At 49.0% G+C, this 15960-nt stretch overlaps 1 protein-coding gene across 2 annotated transcripts in view; it reads right to left on the bottom strand.

The window, feature by feature from the left end:
- Window positions 1–9852, bottom strand: part of SEC14L5 (SEC14 like lipid binding 5) — a gene marked incomplete at both ends in the record, with an annotated part of 38125 nt that extends 28273 nt beyond the window's left edge. For both annotated transcript variants that reach the window (XM_082856465.1, XM_082856464.1), the window contains one exon: window positions 9790–9852. In XM_082856465.1, the coding sequence (XP_082712591.1) occupies window positions 9790–9852 (63 nt within the window). The remainder of the gene's footprint in view (window positions 1–9789) is intronic.
- Between the last annotated feature and the right edge of the window lie 6108 nt (window positions 9853–15960).

The following is a 15960-nucleotide window of genomic DNA, read 5'->3' on the forward strand; positions in this document are numbered from 1 at the left end:
GGGTTCGAATCTCTACTCGGCTTACTACCAGCTCTGTAGCCTTGAACAAGTCATCAAGCTCTCAGTTCCCTCCTTCCTTCATTTGTTAAAAGGAGAATAAGAAAAGTAGCTCCCTTACTGAGCCATCAGGGGAATAAAGGAACCTGTTTTGGTTAAGTGCTGAGAACAGTGCCTGGCACATGGTTCGTTCTACATAAGCATTTGTTCAATAAATTTAAATTTTAAAAAAGAGTGAGATTCTATAAAGTACAGAAAAGCTATTTCTGCTAATCACTTGACAGCTGCTCCCTCCTCCCCTCCCCTCCCTCCTTCCTTCCTGCTCTTCCTCATGCAAATTCAAAGGAAGCTGGAATGCTGCTTACCCCAAACCTTCCGCCAAAAGTGGGAAAAGAATATCCAAACCACACCAACATATTCTAGTCCAACACTTCACCTTCTCTTTCCGTGCTGCAGGCTGGATTTGGCACTGACAACCGTGACCATTGCACAAAGTGTACCCTCCCTGTCACACTCCTCAGGGGACTTTCTTGTCCACCCCCAGCTTCCCCCGCAAGCCTGGGAGACCCCAGGACAGACGTATCAATCCTCTCAGCCCCCCCAACTGTTTTTTTAAATTGCGATATAATTCTCATACCATAAAATGCACTCTTAAAAATTGTACAGTTCAGGGACTTCCTTGGTGGTCCAGTGGGTAAGACTCGGCGCTCCCAATGCAGAGGGCCCAGGTTCGATCCTGGTCAGGGAACTAGATCCCACACGCCACACCTGCACCTAAGAGGCCACATGCCACAACTAAAGATCCCGCATACCACAACAAAGATCCTGCGTGCCTCAACTAAGACCTGGCGCAGCCAAAATTAATTAATTAATTAATTAAAAAAATAAAAATAAAAATGTACAGTTCAGTGGATTTTAGAACATTCACAAAGTTTTGCAACCATCACCACTCTCTAATACCAAAACGTCTCATCACCCCACAGAAACCCCACACCCATCACAGTCACTGCTCTTTCCCCCCACCCCAGCCCTAGGCATCCACTAATCCACTTTCTGTCTCTATGGATTTGCCTTTTCTGGACATTTCATGCAAATGGAATCATACAATACGTGGCCTTTTGTGTCTGGCTTCTTTCACTGAGCATGATGTTTCTGAGGTTCATCCATGTTGTAGCCCGTGTCAGTGCTTTATTCCTTTTCACGGCTGAATAATATTTCATTGTGTGGACCCCCCAGCTCTTGGCAGAGTTGCTCAGAGTTGCTGAAGGAGCCATCAGACACCCGATGGCAGTAGTTACATCCCCGCTGATGAAGGCAAGCAGACGTGGGTGAACCAGGGCAACATCACTGGAACATTTTGAAACGACTGCTGTATACAATCTATAGAAACAGCTGTACCCAGATGGCCCTGGAGCTGAGAAACCTGCTGCTATTCTAGTCAAAGGCAGCTCAGGAGACAAAACGGAGTCAGAAGGACCCAGGGGGCAAGGCTGGGATATGGTGAAATGGCAGAGACAACGCAACGCCTGGGGTTTAGACACTGCCTCTGCCACCTGCCAGCGGGGTGACCTCAACTTAGCTTCTCTGAGACTCAGTTTCCTCAGAAAGAAAAGGATGATGATGATGACAATGATACCGACTCTGTAAGGGGTGTTGAAAAGATTAAAGGGAGATAAGGTGTGTGAGGCATTTAGCACAGTGCCAGTCACCACATAGATTTCTTTTTTTTAATGGACAAGGGTAAACCAACAGGTTCTTGAATTGATATTTGTACACCCATGTTCACAGCAGCATTATTCACAGTAGCCAAAAAAGTGGAAACCACCCCAATATCCATTGACAAATGAATGGAAAAACAAAATACGGTCCAGCCATGTAGCGGAATATTATGCATCCATAAAAAGGAATGACACACGCTACAACGTGGATGAACCTCGAAAACATAATACTCAGTGAAAGAAGCCAGACACAAAAGGACAAATACTGTGTGATTCCACTTATATGAGGTCCCTAGAGTCGTCAAATTCATCGAGGCAGAAAGTAGAATGGTGGTTGCCAGGGACTGGGGGAGGGAGAGAACAGGGAGTTAGTGTTTAATGGGGACAGAGTTTCAGTACGGGAGGATGAAAAAGTTGTGGTGATGGATGGCGGTGACGGTTGCACAACAATGTGAATGCACTTAATGCCACTGAACTGTACCCCTAAAAATGGTTAATTTTGTGTTATGTATATTTTACCACAGTTTTTTAAGAGGGTAAGCCATCTTCTGGATGGTTTATAGTCCTACCAGATTGTGATTTGGAATAGGGTATCATGTCTGTGTTTATTTGTTTATAGTCAATGCCTCTGTCTCTAGGTCTGTTTCCTTCCCCACTGGATTCCCCAGCGGCCTCGTAGCACACCTGGGACACCATAGACACCCAGCCAATATTTGCTGAAGGAGGGAAGGAAGGAAGAGGAAGGAAGCCAGCCTCCCTTTGCCTGGCTGGGACCTGGTGTCCTCCTCGTGAGGTCATGCCAGGGGAACGTCTGGCCTCTCTGGCCCTGCGGGAATGTGTAGCCCCTCCGCTGGGCCAGGGCACTGCACAAAAGCCTGCTGTGGCTTCTTACCCACTCGTGGGGAGCGGAGTGGGGAACAATTCTCCTGTGAACATGCCCTGCACCCACGGACTTCCGGGATCAGCTGGTACCCCTGATGGTTCAGGAAGAGGCAGGGCAGCAGTGAGGCCAACCCAGAGTATTTTGACACTTAGTGCTATGTCAGGATCATGATGGGAGGGAAATGCTATTTTATTTTTATTTTTTTATAAATTTATTTATTTATTTATGGATGCATTGGGTCTAGAAAGCGGCAAGCAGGGGCTACTCTTCATTGTGGTGCACGGGCTTCTCATTGCGGTGGCTTCTCTTATTGCAGGAGCATGTGCTCTAGGTGCGTGGATGTCAGTAGTTGTGGCACATGGGCTCAGTAGTTGTGGCTCGCAGGCTCAGTAGTTGTGGCACACGGGCTTAGTTGCTCCGAGGCATGTGGGATCTCCCCAGACCAGGGCGCAAACCCGTGTCCCCTGCATTGGCAGGCAGATTCTTAACCACTGCGCCACGAGGGAAGTCCCGAAATGCTATTTTAGGTTTTCTAAGTGTCTCCGAAATGCACCCAGCCTTGGTCAACTCTGCTTCCCCAAGCTCTCCCCACCTCTGGGATGGAAATGCCCCCTCCAATCCACTTTCCACACCTTCCCAAGCGCCCAAAGTCCTTGAAGAAATGAACTGACCCCACCAACAACTTTCTAAATCACAGGGGCCCAACTAAGTAAGCCACATTCATTTCTTCAAAGAAACAAGTTCTGCCCCAATTACAAATCCTGCTACATGACATTGCCTGGACACTCTCTCTCTCTCTCTCTCTCTCTCTCTCTCTCTCTCTCTCTCTCTCTCACACACACACACACACACACACACACACATACAAACACACACACACACTGCAAGCTCTATGAGGGCAAGAAGGGATCATGTCAGCAGAACCAGGTCAAGACAGAACGAGAACAAGACAGACCAGGTCTCCCCCTTTCTGAAGCTTAATGTAATGAAAAAGACCCATATAAACAAATAAACAAGCAAATTCCATATAAACAAGTAGGCAAGCAAATTAACAGAATAATGATGCATTTCAGGAAGTGCTAAGAATCACCTAGTCTGTAGCTCCTGCAACCTGGCACGGTGCTTGGCACACAGTGGAAACTCAATAAATATTGATGGAATGCATACATGCAAGAATTAACGCATGCATAAACTAATGAATGAGGGCCTAAAGTTGATTTCAGGGCCCCCTGAAATCAGATTACTTTGCTGGGCAGTGGATCACCTCCGTTCTCCCAGCCCAGATCAGAGCCCGTCAGGGCCCTGTAAGAAATCCAGGGTGGAAAATGTTGCTTCCCTTAATCTGTTAGCAACGGGATCAGATGACAGGCTCCAGGGAACTAATTTAAACTCATTTAAATAAGGCCCCAGCTGCTTTATTAAAACTACATCCATAACAACGATTCCAACTTTAACTGCCTGCCGTTGGTCTGGGCTGCAAGGATTTACCTTCAGAGGCTGCTCCTTATTAATAACCCATTTGCTAACTTACAAGCTGTTTATCAATACAAAGTCCAGGTCTTTAAATATTTTAACACTTAATTGCTACCAACAGCCCTCACCTCTATAACCTTTCCTCCGGATGAACAGCCAGCCTATTGCTTAGGAAATTATCATGCCGTCTTCCTTCTTTAGGTTTGCAGAATCTGAGATGACCACAAAACCACAGGGCTTTGAGCCCCACAGGGACCCCTGGGCAGTGGACGGACAAGAGGTAGGCGGGTTACTTCTGAAGCCACCTCAGCCACTGGCACATAGATGTTCACTGAACATCAGAGACAGAATCCAGGATGTCTGTCTGTGAGCTCAGGCTATGGGGTCAGATTCCCTAAATTCGAATCTCTGCCATTTAGTAATGATGCCATTGACTGAGAGTTATGGGCTGAATCGTGTCCCCCCAAAAAGCTATGTTGGATAACTAACCCTGGGTACACCAGAATGTGGCCTCATTTAGAAATATGGTCTTTATACAGGTAATCAAGTTAAAATGAGGTCATTAGGATGTTCTTACAAATCCAAGATGACTGCTGTCCTTGTAAAAAGGGGAAATTTAGGGAATTCCCTGGCGGTCCAGAGGTTAGGACTTTGCACTCTCACTGCTCAGGGCCCAGGTTCAGTCCTTGGTCGGGGAACTAGGCTCCCACTAGCTGCGTGGCGTGGCCAAAAACAAAAAAAAAGAAGAAATTTGAACATAGAAGTGCACACACACAGGGAACATACCATGTGAAAGTTGGAGTTATGCCACCACAAGTCAAGGAGCTTCAGAAGCCAGGAGAGAAGCCTGGAGCAGATCCTTCCCAAGCGCCTTCAGAGGGAACACGACCCAGGTAACACCTGGATCTTGGACTGCTGGCCTCGAGGACGGGGAGGCAATACATTTCCGTTGTTCTAAGCCACCCAGTTGTGATGCTTTGTTACGCGGCCTTAGCAAACAAATACACTGACACAGGGACAGTCTCCTTAACCGCTCTAAGCCTCAGTTTCCTCTTCTGCTGCAGCTGAGGCTGCTATTAAAGTACTTGCCTCTGAGCTGGCCGGAGGGGGTGGGCACACAGAGTGTTCGTTAAACCTTTCTGGACTGTTGTGATCAGCTGCCCTCCAAGAAGCCAGGGACTGTAAGTTTTGGCTCTGCTCTCCTTTGCAGGGTTCTGATGGGGTGTGGACATTCCAGACACAAACCTGATGGTAACTGCCCCATGGGACGGCTTACTCGGCCCAGAGGCCACCCCAATAACTTCAGATCCTCAGCCCTGAGAAACAGCAGAGCTCATGGTTGGAGATGTAAACTCTGGAGCCAAACTGCCTGCAGTTAAGTCCACACCTGCCATGTGTTCGCTGTGTGGCCTTGGATAATCCATTCATCCTTTCTGTGCCTCAGTCTCCTCAACTGTAAAATGGGGCTACCCAACGAACCTAGCTCATGGGGTAGTTCTGAGAAGCACATGAGTTAATATTTGAATGGACTCAAAACTAGTAGGTGCTGTGTACATGTTTGTTAAATAAAATTTAAAATAGAATCTGCCTAAATATTCTAAATAACAACGACCATTCACAGTAGGGGTTTCTTTGGAAGGAATAGGTCCACACAAAAACTTGTGCATCCGTGTTCACAGCAACGTTATTCATAATAGCCCCAAATTTGAAACAATCTAAATGTCCATAGGCTTGTGAATAGATAAACAAATGTGGTCTATCCACATAACGTGAATATTATTCAGCCACAAAAAGGGTTGAAATACTGATAGAGTCTACAACCTGGATGAACCTTGAAAATATTATGCTAAGTGAGAGAAGTCAGTCACGAAAGGCCACATAGTGTATGATTTCATTTATATGAAATGTCCGAAATAGGCAAAACCATAGACAGAGAGTAGATTGGTGGTTGTCAAGGGCCAGGCCCGACGGGGAAGTTTAGGAGATAATGATTAAAGGGTATGGGCTTTCTTTCTGGGGTGATGAAAATGTTCTAAAACTGACAGTGGTGATGGTTGCACAACTCTATGAATATACTAAAGACCCTTGATTTGGACCCTTTTTTTTTTTAATCATCTCTATTGGAGTATAATTGCTTCACAATGGTGTGTCAGTTTCTGCCCTACAACAAAATGAATCAGTTACACATATATACATATGTTCCCATATCTCCTCCCTCCCGCGTCTCCCTCCCTCCCACCCTCCCTATCCCACCCCTCCAGGCGGTCACAAAGCACCAAGCTGATCTCCCTGTGCTACGCGGCTGCTTGATTTGGACGCTTTAAATGGGTGAATTGTATGGTAGGTGAGTTATAGCTCATAAAAGCTGTTAAAACAATAAATGATAATAATACACTTTAGGGATATTTCATGAGCATTAAACAACATGCCAGGCTCTGTCCGGGTACACATGTCCCTTCACTTAATCCTCACTTCAGCTCTCTGAGGAGCAGAGGCCTTTATTATCTCCATTTCACAGGTAAGAAACTGGAGCAGGGACCCAGCCTGGAGGATCCGGCTCGTAACCTCCACCCATTCAGGAGAAGAGCCCAGATGAGCTGGAAATCATTCACAACAGGCTGTAGGCTGACCAGGGAGTGGCCTTCAGGGCTCAAGTAACCACAGTCCACAGTCCAAAACATGGTCTTTGTGTTCTACATACTGGGATCTCCACAAAGACCCCCCCACCTTCGGGGACCCCACATTCAAAGGGACAAGGGATTCTCTCCAACCCTGATAGGCAGCTGCCTCCATTGTCTTAATTGTATTCCTCTGCTTACCAATATAATACAAGCTCATTGTTTTGAACCCAATAATACAGAATACTATCAAGAAAGGAGAAAGCAAAGGTCCCTAGAATTCCATCCTTCAGAAACAGAATTCACGTCAAGGAATTTGGCCCAAGGAGAGAGATACCCACTCAGTGGGTTAGTTACATTTTTGAAATGAAAGAGAGAAATCATTTTTTTTAAGTTTTAAGCTGGATCTAGAAAGGTTGCCTTAGTACTATTTTATAACCAATTCCACAAACCCAGTTTCAGTGGTTTGTGAACTTCAGTGGTTTGGTGGATTTCTGAAGAAGTGAAGGGGTGCTTTGATTCTCAAGTCAGTTTTGTTAAACAGAAAAACCAAAAGCCAGCTTGTCTGGTCACTCGGATGTGGTCAAAATAGCTGAGTTCATCCGAAACTTCCCTGGCATCTGACCCAAACTGAGGGCAAGTGTTTAGCTGAGAAACAAAGACCGACATTAAGTGCAGAAAAACCCTTTTGTGCCCGCACAGCGAGCAAGTTATGTTGAGTTATGCAGCTATTCTGGGGACAATGATGTTTTGTAAACAGTCGGCAAAGTGGCTTTGTCGACAATGTTGGGGCAGTTTGGGGCCCTTTCACCAACAAGGACTGTATGGAGATAAGGCGACATAGTATTTGAAAAATACAAATGACAAATTAGTACAATACAGATAATAAATATCTGAAAACTTTTGTTTCCTGTTGTACCCACAAGCATTTATCCATCAACCCCTAGAGATTGTTAACAGCTAGGGGAGTAAACTGAGTCAATTATGGAACTCAAAGCTGACAAAATACACTTCACATATTCCAACAGTCCTATTAATACAATCTTAAGTGCTAAGTCTTAAGTCTTAGCAGGCATTTTTATTTTAAAATGCAATGATTGTAAATATTCTTTTGAGAATCCTAAACATACTAAATTAAATTCACATTTATTAAGCCCATGCAATAATAAAAATTTGCTAGTTTTCCATTCTATAGTCGTTTGTCTCAGCTTCTTGGCTTCATGGCTTTCTGGGCCATAGGTTATCCCAGAAAAGTGGGGACAGTGTCTCTCTTCTATTGAGTGAATGAATGAATGAATGAATGAGTCCTAGGATCAGAATATGTGAGCTGTCTGGAGCCTTAGACAGAGGATGATTATTTATATTTAGCTGCCATTTATTGTCCACTAAGTATAGACCAGGCCCTGTGCTGGCCACCTCCCCTCCCCCACCCCCCACCACACATGCACTACAATCACCTTCAATCCTAGTTACAACCTTATGAGGTGCATATAACCAGTCCTATTTCACAAAGGAAGAAATGGGGGCTCAGAGAAATTCAGTGACTTTCTAAAGACACACAGCCAGAGCACAGCCAGGCAACGGCAGGGACGCAGCACCTCTGACTGCACATCCCTAAGTCTCTGGGGTGTCCCACCCCCTTTACAAATGAAGGAAAGTCACACAGACAACAACACAATAACAGTAACAATAACAGTAATAGCATTTGGTCTGTGCCAGACCTTGTACTGGGAGCTTTACATGTGTTGACTCAATTAATCCACAACAGACCCCCAGATTTGGAAACCATGTAATCCTCATTTTAGAGACGGAAAGTGCAGGCTCAGAGAGGTTAAGTAACTTGCCCAAGGTCACCCAGCTTGTCAGTACAAGCCCAGGCCTGCTTCTGCTTCTTTCCTGACCTGGAACCATCTACACATTACAGCACGACATGTATGGATTACTGCAATGATGCTTTTTCATCTTTTATGTGACATACGTAGGTAGATTCATAGAATAGGTTAGGGGAGGACACACACACAGAGCTGTCAACTGATATCAAAGTCCTTGGAAAGAAGGCTGGGATTAAGCAACCAAGGGTGGGATGAGGACAATGTGGGTGGATTCTGGTGTTTCTTACACTTTCAGTACAATCACTTAAAACACCATATGGTGTAATAACAGGGACAGCTGCATTTAGTGAGCACCTACTGTGTGCCAGGCACTGAGCCAGAGGCACCGGGCACTATTTCATTCACTCCTCACCACAACCCCATAGCACTGCCTCTGTTTTACTGGGGAGGAAAGCTCTGAGAGGCAGAGTGATTGGCACCAAGAAGGAAACCCACGTCTGCCTGTCCCCAGCACCTGCCCCACAGTGCACAGACCACTGATCCAGGAGGGCCTGGGAGACAATTCTATGTTGCATAGACAACTGCTCTCAGACCCTTCCTGCCCACACGTGCCCCCTCTCCCCCTGGTCTCAGCTTCCTTGAAGGGGAGGGGAGGGGGTGTGTGAGCAGAGGGAGGACATGGGGGGTGTTGTGGCCCTGGAATTACCCCCTTGTCCCCGTGCAGGTCCAAGCCCGGCTCTACCTCTTCCTGGCCACAGAACTTAAGGCCATTCCTTCACCTGTCTGAGCTTTGGTTTAATGGAGGTAAAATGAGAATAATAAGAGCTTCTGGGAATTAAACAAAACAACATATGTAAACTTAGCAAACCCTCAGTGAATGGCTGCTGTCATCATCCTCATTAGAATATGTACCATTATTATTATTATTATTATTATTATTACTATCAGTACACAAAACGACAGCCAGCAAACAACTCGGCCTTTGCTATCCTTGTTTTCTGACAAAGGAGACCAAGGTGCAAACAGATAAGCTTCAGTAAGGAAAAGAAAGAAAGACCTTGTGTTTGGGTCAGCGGGCAAGGGTTCTAGAAGTTGTGGGGAAAGGTGGGATGGCCTGGTTAGAAGCTGGACCCACAAGGTTAGTGGAGTAGCTCATTAATTCCTTCTGATCTGGGGATCCAAGGGTCTCCGTCTCCCTCCCATCATAGCTGACCTCTTGTTTCCCTCCAACTGTTACACAAGGGGCCCCAGGGTCAGAGGTCACTCACCGCCATGACCAACTCAAATGGGTACTTGTAGACGCAGACAGGAGACTGGTACTTCTGCACCATGTTCTCGCAGGACCACCAGCGGAAGCCAGCCAGGCAGGAATGGGCACAGAGCCTGGGTGAGGGTATCTGGTGAGGGAGCAGCTCCCTCCACGGGAAGCAGGAACCCTGCCCACTGCTCCCCCAGCAAGGGGCAGGCCCATCCCTCTGGCCCCATCCGCACATCTCCCCAGCCCTCAAAGCAAAGGGGCCGATGTGATTCCCAAATTACTTTGGGCCATGCCCCAAACACTTGCCCTGTCCATTACTCAATGCCCCAGACCACACTCACTCCTCAGGAGCAATCAGTACCCCCAAACGTTCCTCCATCCTCATGCTGAGGGCCCCCGGAAAACCCCATAAAGCCACCCACCTGGAAACACACACATTCGCAATTCTTACACTCCCACAATTCATTCACCCACTGCACCCCACAGCTTACCATGGGCGTCCCGACCCTGCAGTCCCCCCAAGAATCATTGCACCTGCCCTCCCATTTTCCTCCAAGACACCCTAACATACGCACACAGTCTTCACCAAATTTCACACGCACTGTCTCTGCCACACACGCGCACACATGCACGACTCCCCTCCCACACGAGACCGCCCTTGCATACGCACTCAACTTTGCACACACGCCCAGCTCCCTGGAGCACGCACCTACTCAACTCCATGCTCGCACACAGCATCCCCTCTAGGATGCGCATAGAGGTTCACACACACGCACACACACTGATGCATGCGCCCACACGCATGCACGCACAGGTCCCCCGAAGCCCCGCTCACCCTAGCCCTCGGAGTCTCCGAGACGCAGCCCCACGGCAGCACGGAGCTGAGCCCGCCCGGATCCCCCGCGGCCGCCTGGCCCAGAGCGCAGCACCTGGGGCGGGGCGCAACCGCGATCGCTGGACCCTGCAGTCCGGGCCGGCGATCGCCGAGCGTGGGGCGTCCTGACCAGCACACCCTGCGTCCGGGCCGGTCAGGGAGGGGCCTGCGGGAGGGGGGAGCGCTCCAGGACCCAGGACAGCGGAGGTCCCGGCCTGGCCTGGCCCCGCCCCCGCCCTCCCTCTCCGCTCAGCCCCGGCCCCGCCCAGATTTACCCCCTGGACAGGCCCCGCCCCAGACTGGCCCCACCCCAGCCTTAGCCCCTCCCTTCTTTTTATGCATCCTTGTTTGACCACGCCCCCACCCCGGCCCTTTCTCCAGACTGGCCACTCCTCATGCAGGCCACGCTTCCATAGGGTCCCGCCCCTAAAGCACGCAGCCTCGGGGATGGCTCAGCCCCAGGAAGACCCCGCCCCAAGGCTCCAACCCCAGTCTAGCTCTACTCCCAGGCGAACCCTTGCCCCGCCCAGCCCCGCTGGCCCTAGTACAGTTCACGTTTGGCCCCTTCCCTAACTCGGGTCAACCCCCTCCTGGGCTCTGAATCTGCTCCCTCCACTGGCTACGCCCCAAAGCCCTTCTGGCCCTGCCCTAAGACGCCAACGTGCGTCTTTCATTCACATGCTTGCTTTTACAGAGCTCCTGCTAAGTGTCAGGCCTTTCTAGGCTCTGGAGAGTCATCAGTGAACACAACAGGTAAAAAATCCTTGCCCTCGTAGAGTTTACATTTCAGTGGGGGAGACAGACATTAAATAAATAAGGCAAATGTATAGTACTATGTGAGATGGGGGGAAATACCAAGGTGAAAAAATAACCAGGGAAGGGATTCAAGAAGCGAGCGGAGTGAGGGTACAATTTAAAACAGGGTGGACTGGGGCTTCCCCGGGAGGGTGACGATTTCCCATCCTTCCCACTTTAGCTCACAAGTAAACCCGCCCGGCCCTCCCAGGATCCCGGGGACCCAGCCTTCCTTCCACAGCCCTCCCTTCCCTCTCCCCATCTGTTTGTCCTGGAGGAGCCAAGAAGCTGGCTCTGGACAGCCTTGTCATCCGTGTATTCATTCACTTGACATTTACTAAGCACCTACTATGTGCCAGCACTCTGTGACTTCACCCATTTGCAAGAGGGAGTCAGACAAACTGCCTGCCCTTGCGTGGCCCACAGTTCTGGGCAGGGAGAGTGTGTACAGGGAGACAGCGCTCTGTTTAGCAAATATATGGTTGCAGCTTGTGATAAAGAGCCCGTTTGCTTCCTTCCTAGCGTGTGTCACACTCTGTAATCACCTTATTTATTCATTCATTTTATTTATTTGTAGGTCTGACCCAGGAGACTGTGAGCTCCGCAAGGGCAAGAGACCGTGTCTGTCTTATTCATCTGCCCCACGTCCGCAGGATCTTACTGGGGACATGGAACACGGGTAAGTACTCTGCGTTTTCTTGGTTAAGGTTATCAAGAATGGAGATGGAGCACACGGTTCCCATCCCTGCCACAAGGTGGCAGCAAACGACAGTCCATGGCTCCTGGGGTCGCCACCAAGGGGAATTGTCGAGGAAGATGGGAGTCCGGGGTGTATCGCTGGACCCGGGGTTCATCAGGGAAACTCATGCTCCTCCTGGGCGTCAGTGCAGGACGCGTAGTGAGCATTCACACTGTTGGCCGTTGTTACAGCACGAAAGGCATTGAGTTGGCACAAAGTAACCACAAATTGGGATGTTTACACCTGGAAAGGTGGGGCGGAGCAATATATCCCAAACTCTCCAACTCCTAAGACTTCCCTCAGCAGGGTGCATGTTGAAATCCCGTGCACTGCTCGAAGAGCCTGGGAACGTGCTTGTTTAACAAGCTCCCCAAGTGGTTCTTCTAAGCGGACAGGCCTGGCAGTGTGGGGGGATCTTGGAGGTCATTCCTAGCGCCTGGGGATCCCAGGATGCTTGGAGTAAATGCCAGCCCTGGGGAGGGAGCCTGTGCGCTCTCGTAAGTGGGGGAGGTCCGGTCGCAAGAGCTCCTCCTAGTTGTGGGCGTGCTCACGCTCCTATTATACTTTTCCACCCAGGCTGAATCGTCCTGGCTACCCCGCTCGTGTCTTCTTGGCCACAGAAGGTGGCAGCTTGGGGGAGTAGGAGCTGGCGTGGGAGATAAAGGGGTTGGGGGCAAGAAAAGTCACGAGGAGCAGAGGAGAGGCCCTGAGACTGCGGGGAGTCTCCAGGTCTCCTGGCTACCATCAGCGCCGCCCCTGCCCGCAACCGGTGAGGAGGCCACTGGGTTGGGGGGGGAAGGGGTGCGATCGCTGCGTGGGTACAGAGAGCTCAAAGTGGAAAATGGGGCCTAGAAGGGAATGAGAGTCTCCCTCCCTCCTCCTCCAGCCAAGAGAAGCGAATTAGTAATAGCACCACCTGCCACGTGTTTCCTATTCCGTTTTCCTATCAATCACTCCTACAGTTTATTGAGCACTTACTTGGCACGTGCTGTATCAGGCACAGTTCGAAGGCTTTACAAACATTCACACGTTTAATCCTCAAAAATAACCCCCGTAGGGATGAAAATGTTTTTGCACTCCACAGAGGTGGTGGTTGCACAACACGGCGAATGCACTAAATTGCCACTGACTTGTGTGCATTAAAATGGCTAATTTTATGTTATATAACTAGACCTAAATGGAAACAAACAAAGCAAAAAACCTTTCAAGGCCAAAACTCTGTTGATCCTTGTTATAAAGACAAGGAAACTAAGGCACAGGGAGGTTGAGTAACTTGCCCTAGGTCACACAGCTAGTAAGGAACTCAAACCCAGGACTTCTTGTCCCAGGGCTGCAGCGGAAGTACCCAGAAGATGTGATTTCCCAGCCTGAGCTGCAAAGATATCCAGGCATCCTGGTTCGGGACTGAAGAGGTACCAAAAGAATGGGCTGATTCGATGGGAACACTTGGAGGCATGAAGTCAGTCTCAGGGGCAGGACGTTCAGCCTCTATCTGCCGCTTCCTTCTTGCCCTGTGAGACTGACCGAGCCACAGCTGCCTTTTGGTATGGTGGGTTTTGAAGACTCCAGAAACCACCTCGCATGTTTGAATATCTTCCCACAGTTGGGCCACTGCCACAGGAAATTCAGCCATCAGTAATGCATTTATTTGAGTAAAACACTGGGCCCAATCCAAACACAGATGCCCCCAGAAGGCATCCTGCAGGGAAATGTCCTCGGAAAGCTTAATGTGACACTGCGGGGAGGGGGCGGGGGAGCTGGTGGGGAGTGAGAGGGTCCAGAGTCCAGACCCTTGTGGGGACACAAGCGGCCCTTGATCTGGGCCCTAGAATACATAAAGGCCCTGGGAGGGTGCTGAAGCTGGAGAGAGTGGGACATTTTTTTTATTATGATAAAACATACATAACATAAAAATTACAAATTTTAACCATTTTCAAGTGTACAATTCAGTGGCTTTTAGTACATTCACAAGGCTTTGCATCCATCACTGCTGTCTAGTTCCAGAACATTTTCATCACCCCGAAAGAAAACCAATACCCATCAAGCAGTCACTCCTCCTTCCTCCCTCCCCCCAGCTCCAGCAACCCTCAGTCTGCTTTCTGCCTCACATCTCATTTGTCCTGGGCTGCTCCTAATCCTGTTCCTTCTTCCTCCTCCCAAGAGCAGAGCTCAGAGACCTCCTAGATTGGGGACCTTCCAGGGCCATCAGGGTCATTGGCAGGGTGGCCATGTACAGGTGTGCAGGTTGTAGCCTGCACAACTCTGTGTGGTTGTCCTGGTCATTGGGCCACTTTAACTGAGCGGAGGCTGAGTCCAGGGGAGCCTCACCCAGAGGGCCATAGAGCCAGGCCCCACCCACCTCAACCCCCAGCCCACCCCCAAGTCCAGTCACTTCCACACAGGCTTTGGGATTCCAGCAGGCGCTGCATGTGGAGTTGGGGTCCAAAGGCAAGTAAAGCCTCTGAGCCCCAGGAGCTCTCAGCGAGGAGGGGAGGAAGTAAAAGGAAGGTAGGATGCCCCAGGAGAGTCAGCAGGGAGCTAGGGAGGGGGCTGGGCGGCAGAGTGATGAGTGCTGGGTGCCGGAGTCAGGTTGGCCTGGGTGTGAGTTCTGGCTCTGTTACCTTCCAGTGTCCCTGCAGTGTATGTGGCTGCAGTGTCCCCTTCTTTAACATGGGGATAATGCGGAAATTATTCAGCCTTAAAAAAGGAAGGAAAGGTTCATGGATGAACCCTGAAGACATTATGCTCAGTGAAAGAAGCCAGACACAAAAGGACAAATATTATATGATCCCATTTATATGTGATACCTAGAGTCATCAAGTTCACAGAGACAGAAAGTAGAAGGGTGGTTGCCAGGGCACGGAGAGGGGGAGTGGGGAGTTAATGTTTAATGGGTGCAGAGTTTCAGTTTTGCAAGATGAGGAAGTTGTGGAGATGGATAGTGGTGATGGTTGCACAGCAGTGTGAGTGTATTTAATGCCACTGAACTTGCACTTAAAAATGGTTAAAATGGTAAATTTTATGTTATGTATATTTGATCACAATAATAAAAAAAAATCACATTGGAAAAGTCTGAAACAAAATAGTGGTAAATAGTGCCAGCTTGGAGAGAGGGTCCATCTCCCATGAGACTCTGTTGAGAGCATGGCGTTGAGATGGAAGGGGAAGGAGACACCCACTCCCTGACCCCCTACTCTTCCACCTCCACCCATGACCTTCCTTTGGCCCAGAGTCACCATGATGGTGGCAGATAAAGTCCCCTGTGGGGAAGGGAAGAAGGGACCCCATGTATGAATTTCCCACTGCTGCTGTAACAGATCAGCACACTCTTTAGTGGCTTAAAAAACAACACAAATGTATTATCTTACAATTCTAGAGGTCAGAACCTGAAATCAGTCGCGCTGGGCTACGATCAAGGTGTCGGCAGGGATGTACTCCTTCTGGAGGCTCTGAGGGGAGAATCCATTTCCTTGCCTTTTCCTGCTTCTGGAGCCTGTGTTCCTTGGCTTGTGGCCTCTTCTTCCTTCCTCACGCCACATCTCTCTAATCTCTGCCTAAGTCGGGCATCCCATGGCCTTCTCTGCTGATGTGTCTCTGTCTCCAGTCTCCTTCTGCCTTTCTATTATAAGGACTCCTATTGTTGGATGCAGGGCCCACGGTAAATCCAGGATGATCTCATCTTGAGATCCTTAGTTTAATTACATCTTTAAAGACCCTTTTTCCAAATAAGTTCACATTTCCATGTTGCAGGGGGTTAGGACTTGGACTTGTTG

The sequence above is a fragment of the Leucopleurus acutus genome (genome assembly GCF_964270905.1).
Source record: "Leucopleurus acutus genome assembly, chromosome: 16".
Taxonomy (NCBI): Eukaryota; Metazoa; Chordata; class Mammalia; order Artiodactyla; family Delphinidae; genus Leucopleurus; species Leucopleurus acutus.